Below are 12890 nucleotides of genomic sequence, written 5' to 3'. Positions count from 1 at the left end.
CTCTGTCAAGAAAGCGTAATCTTTTGCGAATCCACAGCTGGATAAAACAGTTACCTTTAAAAAACTCTAGACAAAGTCATTGTGTAAAAATAAGTACAAGCGACAAATCAATTTGAGAAAAACAATAAAAAATGTTCACCCCGACGGGCGAGTTAAATTGTTTACATGCGGGTTTAGCGACGTTGGGTTGGCGTCCCACAAATAAAGGACTTGAATTCTGAGTTTGTCTGTCTCGATGAGGAAGTGATAGTTTATATCACTGAGTTTTGCTTTCAATGCTCTCCATGGAAAAGCTTTTTTTAATGTTTGTCTCATCAACGACTGATGAAATCGGCACTTTGTGATTCGTTTTTAAAAACAAAAAAAAAAAAAAAAACGTGAGTGTACTGGACTAATAACAAGGGTGTAATAATGGTTTGGCACGATTATGTGTTTATAACATCGGACTGAAAGCTACGCTATTCGTTCGTTAAAAGTCCTTAGATGTAAACCGTTAGACAAACGTTAAACGGCTCCAATCATCAGTTAGTACTAATTACGCAACCGTTAGAACGTTTTCGTCATCCGTTAGGCATACTTAGTTAGCCGTTAGAACGTTAGGAGAAAGCGTTAGAACGCTTTGATCATCCTTTAGGCACAATTAGATAACCGTTAGAACGTTAAGACAAAACGTTAGAACGCTGTGAAGGCCGTTAACTATCCGTTAGCTAAACGGATGAGCGTTAAGGTGCGTTTTCCCGTTCACTGTCATATATTATGACTGAATGACTCAATGACTCAATGACTCAATGACTGAGTAACTAACCGACTTACTGAGTGACTGACTGAATGACTGAGTGATTCGCTGATTGACTGATCAACTGATTGACTGACTAATGTTTTCTTTGATTGGTCGACCAATCAATCGATCGAATGAAGGATTGTTTGATTGGTTGACTGATTGATTGATTGATTGATTGATTGATTGATAGATTGATTATCTCAATTGTTTATTCGTTTTTCTCTCATCAGTCTTTCGAATACCACACCTGAAGTATCCAAGAAGTCAAAGGGCATGGGTGGCGAAAAGTACGTGTTGCCATGGTAGCATAGCTATTTGGAAAGCACATTTGCTTCTTCAATAAAATGTACTCGCCGGTAGAAAATAGAGCTTGAGTGAATTACGCACCTGTTGTGTTTGTTTTAATATGTTAATTATTGCTTTACACTTGGTAATGAGTAGACAAAGAAAGCTAACCATTCTGCATAGTTTAACAGCAATTTTACATCCATTTTCAACAACTATGTTTTCTTATGAATTAATAAAAAACTGACGGCAAATTATAACTCCTAAGCTTAGTTGTTGAATTTTCGTAATATGCCTATTGAAAGTCCCTCCCACTTCCTATAAACCTCCCAGCCCTGATACAGGCTCATCTAGGGAATCATATTCGGGAGATAAGCCCCCTCCGGATATCAGCTCACCCCATTCCTAGTTTTTCAAATTAATAATAAGCTTGAAAAAAATTACTGAATTCTAATTGGCGAAAAAAGAGTACACGGCTTCTTGTATCGTTAGAGTAGAAAAGCGTAATGCAGGTGCAAATTACAACGAAGATTTCCTAAGGTGTCCAAAGTTTATCCGGGGCCTTCCGAAGTTAGCCGAAGATAATCTGGAGAATTCCGAATACTTCACGCTCAGTTTCAAACACTATTTTCAATCCATGCTGTCCACAACCTCTTCCCGGATTTGAGCTTCCCCAGCCTTGATATTTCTCAGGATTTATACAACTCCAAGGCTTTTAACAAGCATTTTTGAAACGATATAGCTGTCTTTCTGTTTTAGGAATATGATTTATAAAATAACTGAACTATTACGCGCGCTCTCATTGGTCGATAGATGTGTTTAGATGAGAGGATGGAAACAGTTGTAAACGCGGTTGTGACGTTTTAGATACGCGCGTATTTTGGAGAATTATTTTATAAAAGAAATAGAGCACTTTTTCCAAGTTTATATAGCCTCATCTAAACACTCGGGGACCGGGAGAATTCTTGAAAGTTATGCAAAACCGAGACATAGTCGAATTCTCCCAACCCTCCTCGTGTTTAGATGAGTGACTATTGAAACACGGAAAAAGTGCTCTATCACTTCATTATCGAACGAAATCATCAAATTAAGGGACCGTTCATTTTTTATAAGGTAGGTGGGCTGGTGGGATTTGGGGGGGGGGGGGCCATGCGAAAAAAAATGGCTTTCGAGGGGGGCCATCCCAAAAAATAAGGGAAAAAGGGGGGGTCACGTGAAATATTTTAGTAAAACTTTAAAATGGCATAATGTCTGAATATCAAAAAAATTGCTATAGAATAAACATAGAAGGCAGGATACAAATTTATTACAAACTTTCCTTCCGCTTTAAAAAAACGTTTGGCGACAAAAAGCATTTGTAGATACTGAAACAAAGTATTTAACACTGTTATTTTGGAATGAAACTTTCACTGGCACTCATCTTCATCTTTGCTGTCGTCGAGTTCTTCGTCGCCGCTTGTGCTACTATGGGAGTCTCTTTCACCAATGCTGCAAGAAGCAGCAATGCTTTCCGTCAGAGTGTACTCTTCAGGGTACATGAAGGTGTAAACACAATCTCTGACTTCCTGCTCAAGGTTGGTGGTGATTCTGCTTCTTGCAGCATTGGTGAAATAATTCCCTTCCAAGAGCTGTGCGACGTATGGCCCATCTCTTCTAAATAACGACGTGGCAACATCCTCAACCTTAATACACTCTTCCGGGACGGCCGCTCTAGGAGGGTACACAAGGCATTGTGGAAGATCATTTCCTAGCGGGTTTCCAACACAGATTCCATAAACTCGTTGGACGTTGTTTTCAGTCCGCTTCCTCTCTCTTTCATTTGACTTTCTGCGGTTTTCTTTTTTCCTTCTCCTTTTGTTGATGTGCTGTTTGAGTATGCCCTTGAATATGCTGTTATAATTGCTCTTCTTATTTTCTAGTACTTCCATGTCCTGCGTGACCTTCGTCAACTTAGCTTCTATACATTTGATCTGCTTTACATTAAAACTGTGGGCAAATTCTTCGCCCTGCTTTAAAGCAAGCCCATTGGACTGAAAGAGTGTGGAATCGTGTTCCTTTACATCTTTCAATATGACATTCAACTTTTCCACCATTGCTCTGTGTTCTTTGATGGAGAAGTTCAGTTTTCTTCCATCACTGGGCTTCAACTGGTACCCTGACATGGAAAACTCACTCGCCCTTTCTTAACGGCCATCCGCACTTAGAAAGATTGCTTCTTTTTCTTAAACCAGTTCCTGACCATTCCTGCCTACCGGAATACCACTACCTCTCCTACCAGAAGACCCCAAAAGAAGGGCGTGATCCAGATGACTGGCAGCCAAGGGTCCAAGCGAAGAAAGAGCATGGAAGTGGCCGGCTGGTTTTATCTGACCCAGAGAGCGTTGCTCTATTTGCAGATAAGTTTATTGTCAAATCAAAGTTTGTGGTGGATCATCTTCAGCATCTTGAAGTGCTGGAATTTAAAAGGAAAAAGAGAGCAGAAGAAAAGGCAAAGTTAAGTAGGGACGCAAAAAATAAATCATATGAGGATTATCCTTGGACTGAGTTGTGCGAAGATCTAACCAAGCTTAAAACGCTACGTGTTCCAGAACTAAACAAGTACTTGAACCACCTCGGGCTGAAGCAGCATTTGAAAAGTAGCAAGAGTGAGAAAGTAAAGGCAATTGTAAGACATTCATGCTTGCAGCAGAAGAGTCCTCTCAGAACTGGCCAACCAACACTGAGAAATGCCAGGACATTGACACAAAATGACAACAGGGCAAGTGCTGACAGCAGTGAAACGGATGAAAGTGACAATGATGAGTATGACAGTGATGCCATTGACTCTGGGGGAGAAGATGACTCAAGTGACGTCATTCTTGCATTCATCAATTCAGATGAGAAAGATGCCAATGAGAGGCCAAATGCCCCACGCTCAGGGCGAGCCATAACTAGGAGATCCGAAATTGACTTCTCTTTCTTTTGATTTGTTTTTTAAACAACAGCTCTCTGTAGTATAGGGATTGTAAATATTGTCTTCATAGTGAGCACAATAACGTGAAGTAGGGGGATAATAGAGAAATATTAAAAAAGTTGAAATCTAAATATTGTTTGTTCAATTTTTTTTGGGGGGGGTCATCCAAAAAAATTACCGCTATAAGGGGGGGGGGGCATGTGAAAAAATTGGTAAGCTGAGGGGGGATCATGTGATTTTTAAATGGTGCTTCCCAAATCCCACCAGCCCCCCCTCCCTCATAAAAAATGAACGGTCCCTAATAACAAGAAATCCTTCAGTTTTCATCACTTCTACACAGGAAAAGTGCCGACTGCAACTGAAGAAGCAGTTAAGCGAGGTGAAGAACAAGAGAGGATAATGATAATAATAAACCTGGGAAAGAGAAAACAATTTTTAAACCTTCAGAAAGGTTTTGTGGCATTTTCATTTTCCAGTTAAATTTTAAGGTGTCATGTCAGTTGCGTTGTCGCGATACATTGTTGCATTGAAAGCTGAACTGAATTGTATATTGTAAGTTGAACTGAAAGGTTGTTGTTCTCATCTCTTGAACACCTGCATGTATTGCCAATTGTAGCCTGCATTGCAGGCGTAAGCGGGGAAGGAGTTGGAGAGGCAAAAAAAAACAAAAACCCCTGAAGACGGGAAAGAAACGCTTCTTCCTCTCTCCCAGTCCCCCTTCTTTCGATTCCTCAAAAACGCTTCTTTTTTTTTTAAGTTCATGTTATACAGTGTAACTGCATTCCTCCGCAGACGAGTCCTCATGGCAAGTAGCTGTTGAGTAATCCCAGAAACATAGTCGCCTGGCTTTTTGAACTCAAATGAGTGGCACACTTAACGGGAGGGAAAATCTGTGTTGACCATTGAAGGACTCCATATTCCCCGACCGGGTTTACTGGTAACGAGCAATTGACTGCCAGACCTTACTCGACCAACCATCATTCTGTCGAAGATGGCGGACCGTGGAGTCGGAAGTGATCTGTTGTCAGAGATACAGAATACTTTCAACAGTACGAAAAATCTGTTAGTTCAGAACGTTGGAACTCAATATGATCCTCTTGAAGTGTGCCTGGATAGAAAAGTCGCAGAGACAGTGAACCACGTTTACAAACACAAGGTATGAAATTTACATTTGCAGTATCATTTGCGTGATAATGGACATTTAACTAAGTTGCGTACATTTTTCAATATTAAACATAACAATTTATGGATTTAATGGTCTTATGGCAATTTCAATACATCGTCCTTTAATTTTATGCCTTAACCCGTTATGTTTCACTGACGCGTTCAATTAATAATACATGTACATCTGTAGTGGCACCTGAAGGATCATATCTGTCGATTGAAGTCCAATTAAGTCCATACATGAATAAGCATCGACTACTTTACAATTTACTCGAATCGAAAAAATCGATATAAGCCTGAAATTTATCCATTATTTATATAATAAACCCCAGTCAAGTTCAGTACCAGTTTTTGACAAAAATATCATTATTTGTCTCGTTTCAACTTAGGCTTAATTAGCTTCAGTATTTCTAAATATACCGGTATTCTTTTAGTTAGAAAAAAAAAATCGAAGCTACCCAGTACATGCACATACACTGTAACCTTCCTTGATTCATATAAATGATATATTTTGACTTTTCATTGATTGAACTCAATTTAATTCAACATGTAAATGTAATATTTATTTAACTCTGTGAAGAAAACAATTCTAGACATGGATGTTATTAGGAATTCTTGGATACATGAATGTTTGTCACATGAATAACTGTGCACTTCTCATCTGTCTTTCTCGAGATGGAATCAGTCACAGGGTTATATATTGATATCATTTGACTATCAGTTGTAACCTTACATTCATGAATGAACTGTCATGAAAAGACTGACCTGAAGGGGGCATTCTCTCAAAAACTAACATCTAAGACCAAAGACCTAAGGCCACTCTGCATCTCAAAGACTAAAAGACCTAAGATCCTCTCTGAATCTCAAAAATTAAGACCCAAGACCACCCTCCTCAAATCTCAAAAAATAAATCCTAAGATTCCCTTCCAGATCTCAAAAACTAACCCCAAAGATCTCCTCCAAATCTAAAAAAACTAAGACCTGAGTTTGCTTTTATTTGAAACTTTCTATCAACAGCAATCATGTGTAATTTTTGTGGCCCAAAATTGTTTGCTTTTGAAGATCTTTTAAGTCTTAGTGTCTGAGATCTTGAGTCTTAGAGATGTACAGTTGGTCTTAGGTCTTGGGTCTTAAGTCCTACAGTGTAGGTCTTAGTTTTTGATATAATTTCAGAGGGGGTCTTAAGTCTTTTTGAGGTTCAGAGCTGATCTTGGGTTGGGGGGTCATAGGTCTTAGTCTTAGATTTTCTCAGGTCTTTGGTCTCAGTGTTTGAGGAACCCAACCCTGAGAGGTGTTGGATTCAACATTATACATGTAAATGAATGTTACTGTTGCTTTGCATTCCAAAACTGCCCCACATTAATGAACATTTAAAAACACATTTAACTTTATATTAAAATACTGAAAATACTCTCTCAGGTTAATGAAGTTAAACCTATTACAAACCAAAAAGCATCTGGAAGGTGTTGGATTTTTGCATTTTTGAATGCTATTCGCCAGAAGTTTGTCCAGCATTTCAACTTGGAAGACTTTGAATTTAGCCAGCAGTTTCTCTACTTCTGGGACAGAATTGAAAGGGCATATTTTTTCATAAATACTTATGAAGAACTTGCAAGGAAAGGAGAAGCACCAGATGGACGTTTAATGATGTTTCTTCTGTCCAATCCGTTGAATGATGGTGGTCAATGGGACATGCTTATTAACCTTGTGGAAAAATATGGCTTGGTACCCAAGGCAGTTTGGCCTGAAGCATTCACTTCTGGAAGGTCAATGAGATTGAGAAAGATTATGAATTATAAGGTACATAATAATATTATACATTTACTATTGCACTTCTTAGGTTTGTAATTTGCTTTTAAACTGACAGTAGACAGGCCTGTAAACTTTTACTAATTACATAAGATAATGATGAACACATTATTTGTTAGTAGTAACTTTAGATTTTCAGAACTATCTCTGGATAAATTTTTATTCAAGAGCCTTTTTACATGTAGGTGTGCTTATAATTTTCAGGTGGGAGTTTGGAGTTTCACTGACTGCCTCACCAAGTAACTGACTGACTATCTGACTGACGGACTCACTGACTCACTGACTCACTGACTCACTGACTCACTGATTGACAACTGACTGACTGACTCGCTGACTAGCCGACTAGCCAACTAACCTACTCACACACTGACTGACTGACTGACTGACTGACTGACTGACCGTCCAACTGACTGACTGGTTGATTATTGCTTGATTGATTGATTGATTTTATTTGGGAGAGTTTCTTGTTCAACAAAAAAACAAACAAAAAGGCCAAAATCGTGTCATATGCAGTATTGTGCCACTGTTTTGAGTGTTACTGCTGATTACGTTTAATAGCGCAGCACCTTGTTGAAGATTACATTTTACACTTCTGTCGTTAATTTTATTTTCCTACTCCTTACAGCTACGAGAATATGCTATGCAGCTGAAGGAACTAGTGGACAAGAAATGCAGTGACAAGGACATGAGAGAAGCAAAGAAGAAGATGATGACTGAGGTGAACCAAAGATTACAGGAAGTGTGTTTGTACTGTCTTTAGTCTTAAACTTACCACAGTGACTGTTTAATTGTTCTTTTTTCAGGTATACAGAATAACAAGCATTTGTCTTGGCACTCCACCCAAATCATTTGACTGGGAATATTCTGACAAAAGTAAACAATATTGCAAGTTGTCAGGTTTAACTCCACTCCAGTTCTACAATGAACATGTCAAACCAGTTTACAACCCACTAGACAAGGTACATTTGCTAGTTAGAATGCATGGGGTTCATTTCGTGTAATTCCTCTTTAGTTAGATCAAATATATTTATGTCATTATAGGAGCCATTTGTTTACATACAGAATTTGTTTATACCAAGTCACTTGCATACAGATTTCATTATTAGGTTGCTATTAGAAACTAGTTAAGATCTACTCTGTTTCCATAAAATTCAAGGGAAAGCTAGAACCCACTGAAAAACAGTAGTTCCCCGGTTACGCCACAAAATGTAATACTAACATAAAATGTGACAACAGTTGCTGCAAAAGGTATAATTTATAAATTTGATAGTGAATCCTGAAAGCAGCAACCCTTGAATCAAAAATCATGCATATCCATGGCTGTTTTTGCAGATATGCCTGGTGAATGACCCACGCAATCCTTACAACAAACTGCTCACTGTGGAGTACCTCAGTAACATGGTCAATGGAAGACTCGTTTTGTACAATAATCAACCTGTAGAAGTTCTCAAGAAGCTTGCAGCAGCATCTCTTACAGACAATGAGGTAAAAACTACTGAATATAAGCCTTCTTCTGGAAGGAGAATTATCCTGATGACGTAGTGCCATTGTTGGCTTCGGCTCCTGGCGAGTCTTTCTAAACTGGATTGGTTCGAAGGGGGAGGCCTGGCTAGGGATTTTCCTCCAGGTAGGGGGTTCTAAAGGCATTGCACCAACAACCCCACCTTCTAACAGCTGTCTAAAATAATTATTTGTGCATTGCAACCTTCTCCAGGGACTATTGCATCACTGATCACACATGACTTTTGGTGACAATTATGCTAGAATAGTGGCTGGCTTGATAAAGTCTGTATTTGAACCTAGTGGCCCATCTTGCTGATGCTTATCTTTGGTTTACCTACCATGAAGTGACTCATCATAGTTTTAGCCCCTCTGGATGGCATGCCAGTGCATCACATGGCTATCCCCTATTATTGAATTTGCCAGTACCCATTTATATGCTTGGTTGGAGAGAGGCACTGTGAGAGAAGTGTCTTGCCAAAGAGCACAAAACAACAACTCCAGCCATAGGCTCGATTACCAGCTGCTATTTGGGGGAACTGGAGCCGCAAGAGCGGTTTAAATTGAGCCTACTCTGGCCAGGGCTTGAGCCTTTAAGACAGCTTGATCTGGAGTCCACAGCACCAACCATTAAGTCACTGCCCCACACATAATAGTGGTAAGAAGAAGAAATTACTGTAAATTATAAAGAATTCAGTCCATGTAGTTGACATTTTATTGAACTATGGACGTTGCCACAAAAAATGAAGTCATGTTACCTTTGTTACCAGCATTTTCTCACATTGTTTCCATGTTGTTTTGAACTGCAGGCAGTTTGGTTTGGTTGTGATGTTGGCCAACACTTTGAAAGGAAAAGAGGAGCACTTCATCTTGACATGTGAGTCCATAATTATATTATTATAATTATTATTAACTTCATAGAGGATATTACACAGGGGTGCAAAGATAACAGAACATTACATGGGTGTGCATAGATATGGAATTTCTCTTCAAGTGTTCAACTTGATATCTCATGAGTGAGTGCAGCGAACAAGTGAGATATAAAGTTGAACATGAGAAGATAAATTCCATATCTACAAGCAACCATGTATTATTTTGTTTATTATATATTAGACAATCATACTTATGACAACATTTTTGATGATTTTCCGAACATTTCGGAGCACTTTCCGAGTATTTTCAAAGATTCTCCAAAAGTTGACTGAATGACAGACAAACACTTTTCAAAAGAATACCGAAGATTTCTGAAGATAACCGGTGATTGCTGAAGATTTCCAAGGAAGATCTGATGATGTTTCAATCATACAGGAACACATTCAACCATGATCTTTTGACTTAAAGTAGCATGTTATTTTCATGTGTGAAGGTATCATGTTTCCACATGAAAGCTCGCCTAGTATTTCATTCATTTGGTGTTTATAAAATATCTAATAAATGAATTATTTTCAAGTGGTAAGAACAATATTTTATGAACAAGTGCAGTGAGTGAGCAGAATATTGATCAATTTTAGCACAAGAATATAAAATTCATGTCTTGAAGCTAAGTACTGTGCTGTGTTATTTTCTTTTCATAGTATAGACTAACTGACTGTTTGCACAAACAACCATGAAAGTTAGAAATGACATCATCAATAGAAAATATGATAATTATGCCACTCGGGTCTGGATGTAAATTCGTATGACTTTCCCAAGAGGTGTATTTTTCAGTAAAACAATTGAGTCCATAAAAGATGTAGTCGTAAGCCTTCCAATGTCAGTGATGATCAAGTGTAAAGAGAACTGGTGAGAATTTGGTAAAGAACAGATAGCAGATGGCCACAAAATAATGTAACTAAATTTCTTTAATATTCAAACCGAATTCCCCTAGTTTTGTTCGAAGAAATGTGGAGACTACTAAAGAGAACCTGTATATTGATATGCATGTATATAGGCCTAAGGTTTGACTAAATGACCCACTACTTACAATAATCACTTTTTTATTTACTACACAGTCATAACTATGAACTGGTATTTGGAGTATCCATGTTGACCTTGGACAAAGCTCAACGACTGCTGTATGGTGACTCACTAATGACTCATGCAATGGTGTTCACTGGATTTTCCTGGGAGGTGAGCAAACGACTACACAGAAACGAGTTAAAATAATATACTCTCTATCATCGTAGGCCTGTAATGCATGCAGAGAGCTAGAATATAATAAAGCTCTATGCATGCACTGCAGGCCTATGGTGATAGAGCTGTTTAAAAGTGAGAAACTTCAAAAACTCTTAATAATTTTTGGTTAATTATGGAATTAGAAGGATTTGCCAAACTTGAAAAACTTATTAACTGATAGAGTCAGGAAAGATTTTTTAATAAGGTCTTAAAGAAATTTAGGTGTAAAAAATGATAATTAAAAACAGATTTCCGAAAATGTAAAAATAAAAAAGGCAAGAAAGAAATGCTCATCTAAATAATTAGCAGAAAGAGTACCACTTAGGATTGAAGAATAATAGAATATAAGATGTGGAATCCCTTCAGAAGCCTTACTCTGTTTTGTGAGTAAACATAGAAAGGACAAAAGCCTCAAAAATTTCCATTCCTTTGTCTTGTTTTTATCTGTAGGAAGACGCAACACCAAGTAAAACTATTGGTGACACTGACACTCCAAAGCCAGCGGAGGACAACGCCATACAGCCGGAAGTCAAGACCACCAAATGGCGTGTGGAGAATTCCTGGGGCGAGGAGAAGGACAAGCCAGGTTACCTGATGATGACGGACAGCTGGTTCACAGAATTTGTTTATGAAGTTGTTGTGGACAAGAAATATGTCCCTGCTGATGTAATGGCCGTTCTGGAGCAGGAACCAAAAGTGCTACCAGCCTGGGACCCCATGGGGTCACTGGCGTGTATTTTGTGCGAGAAAGGGGACCATCAAGCCCAGTTGTGATCTATTAGTATTTTGAAATATTATAATTCCTATTTTTATGTAGCCTAAAATAAAAGGGGGAAATGGTTTTTTTTATTCTTAAGGGTGTTCTATGAGTTTTCAATTTGTATCAACTAGTACTTATATATTCGCAAGCACCTGAGAGCACGAATGTTGTCATATCAGCATAATAGTACAAAAAAGTGAAAATCACTGAACGTACCAGAATTCAATCAATATTTTTCAAATTTGAATTGGGACGAGAAAAGGATCAAAACAGCTTTTTGATCCCTGTTTCAATGAAGAACAGTGTTTTGCGTGACATTTCGCGTGACGTTTTGTTGATTTTACTAGTTTAATATTACACTTTCTATCAAACATGATTACATTGATTGACATTGCAATTTGAGTAGCTTGATGTAGGAATCGTTTTCAGTAGTTTTACACGTATCGGAATGGATAGCTTCCAGTTTTAAAGGTTTTTTGCAGTCTAATTGGACTCTGGAATCCCGTCACGAAGTGAGTCAGTTTAAGTTGGTTTTTTTCTGTTTTCTAAGGCTTTGTTTCTTTAAGTTGTTTCCTTTGATTTCTGGTAGTGTAATTTCGGTAATCGACCGCATGTGATTAACAATTGTGTAATACAGCGTGGTTTACTCAGTGAAATCTGTTCGCGTTTCTTGGTTTATACGATGTATTAAGGCCCTTTATTTTTGGTTAGTTGCTATTGTTTAAGTGTATCATTTGTTGTGTTTATTTCAGATCGAATAAAAATTTTATTTATACGATTCACGGGAAATCAGAGTCAAGGGTATTTTTGGCAGTTTTCGTCCGACGGACCAATCCCTTGTCTGGAAAGTACGCTTAGACTGTCATATACACCTGTGACCCTTTTTGCTTATTTATTTTGTTTTTAATTTTGTGCAGATCAATTAAATGAAAAATAGTGTGATTTACAGGTTGTCATTCACTTGTCTCAAGTTTATCCGAACCTATCCACACATACACTGATTCCAATTGGACATTTTCTCTTAAAATCAGAAGCAAACGGAGAGAACAAGCGAGACCAAAATGGCCACGCGCGCAAATGATCTCTCGCACATACTTTCGCGTCACACTCAACGGACTAAATAACACGGGACTGGTGGTGGGCTATTTTGGTGTCAGAAGCACGATTTTCTTGCGATGTTTACGCTGGGCAGGTCTCAAATGGTTCGGTTCGAGAACGCTTCGTCTTCGTGTGCACCTGATTTGCTCACGTTGCTTCAATAGCGGACCGGTCTGGTGTGAACAGACCGTCCTAAAAGAAAAATCCCCGAGTTAACATACCAGGGACCCGTTTCTCGAAAGCCCCGGAAACTTTTCGGGCCCGCTAAGGCATTTTTAGTTAATCTGTATCTAAAAACAAAGAGGTGTATACGCCTGAAACTTCTTGTATGGAGGGAACCTCTGTTCATATTAAGAATATATGAATAAAACAGTACTGAAATGATA

General features: G+C 38.4%; 1 protein-coding gene across 1 annotated transcript; it reads left to right on the top strand.

Moving 5' to 3' along the window:
- Positions 1 to 4757: 4757 nt before the first annotated feature.
- On the top strand, positions 4758 to 12348 carry LOC110066273 (bleomycin hydrolase-like). The gene is made up of 8 exons (XM_020773484.2): positions 4758 to 5175; positions 6603 to 6983; positions 7618 to 7710; positions 7796 to 7951; positions 8325 to 8477; positions 9302 to 9369; positions 10484 to 10601; positions 11097 to 12348. Exons 1-8 carry the CDS (start codon positions 5011 to 5013, stop codon positions 11418 to 11420), a joined length of 1458 nt encoding a protein of 485 aa, XP_020629143.2. The 5' UTR covers positions 4758 to 5010; the 3' UTR covers positions 11421 to 12348.
- The last annotated feature ends 542 nt before the right edge of the window (positions 12349 to 12890 follow it).

The sequence above is a fragment of the Orbicella faveolata genome, unplaced genomic scaffold (assembly GCF_042242905.1).
Source record: "Orbicella faveolata isolate gen_17 unplaced genomic scaffold, um_ofav_v1 contig_47, whole genome shotgun sequence".
NCBI classification, from domain to species: Eukaryota; Metazoa; Cnidaria; class Anthozoa; order Scleractinia; family Merulinidae; genus Orbicella; species Orbicella faveolata.
This window is presented reverse-complemented; position numbering and strand designations above follow the sequence as displayed.

What these genes read in the sequence shown, in the direction of transcription:
- LOC110066273 (XM_020773484.2), top strand. Translation starts at nt 5,011, where the DNA reads ATGGCGGACCGTGGAGTCGGAAGTGATCTGTTGTCAGAGATACAGAAT. An exon ending in GAAAGATTATGAATTATAAG is followed by an intron (nt 6,984 to 7,617) that starts GTACATAATAAT and finishes TACTCCTTACAG; the next exon opens with CTACGAGAATATGCTATGCA. An exon ending in TCACTGGATTTTCCTGGGAG is followed by an intron (nt 10,602 to 11,096) that starts GTGAGCAAACGA and finishes TTTTATCTGTAG; the next exon opens with GAAGACGCAACACCAAGTAA.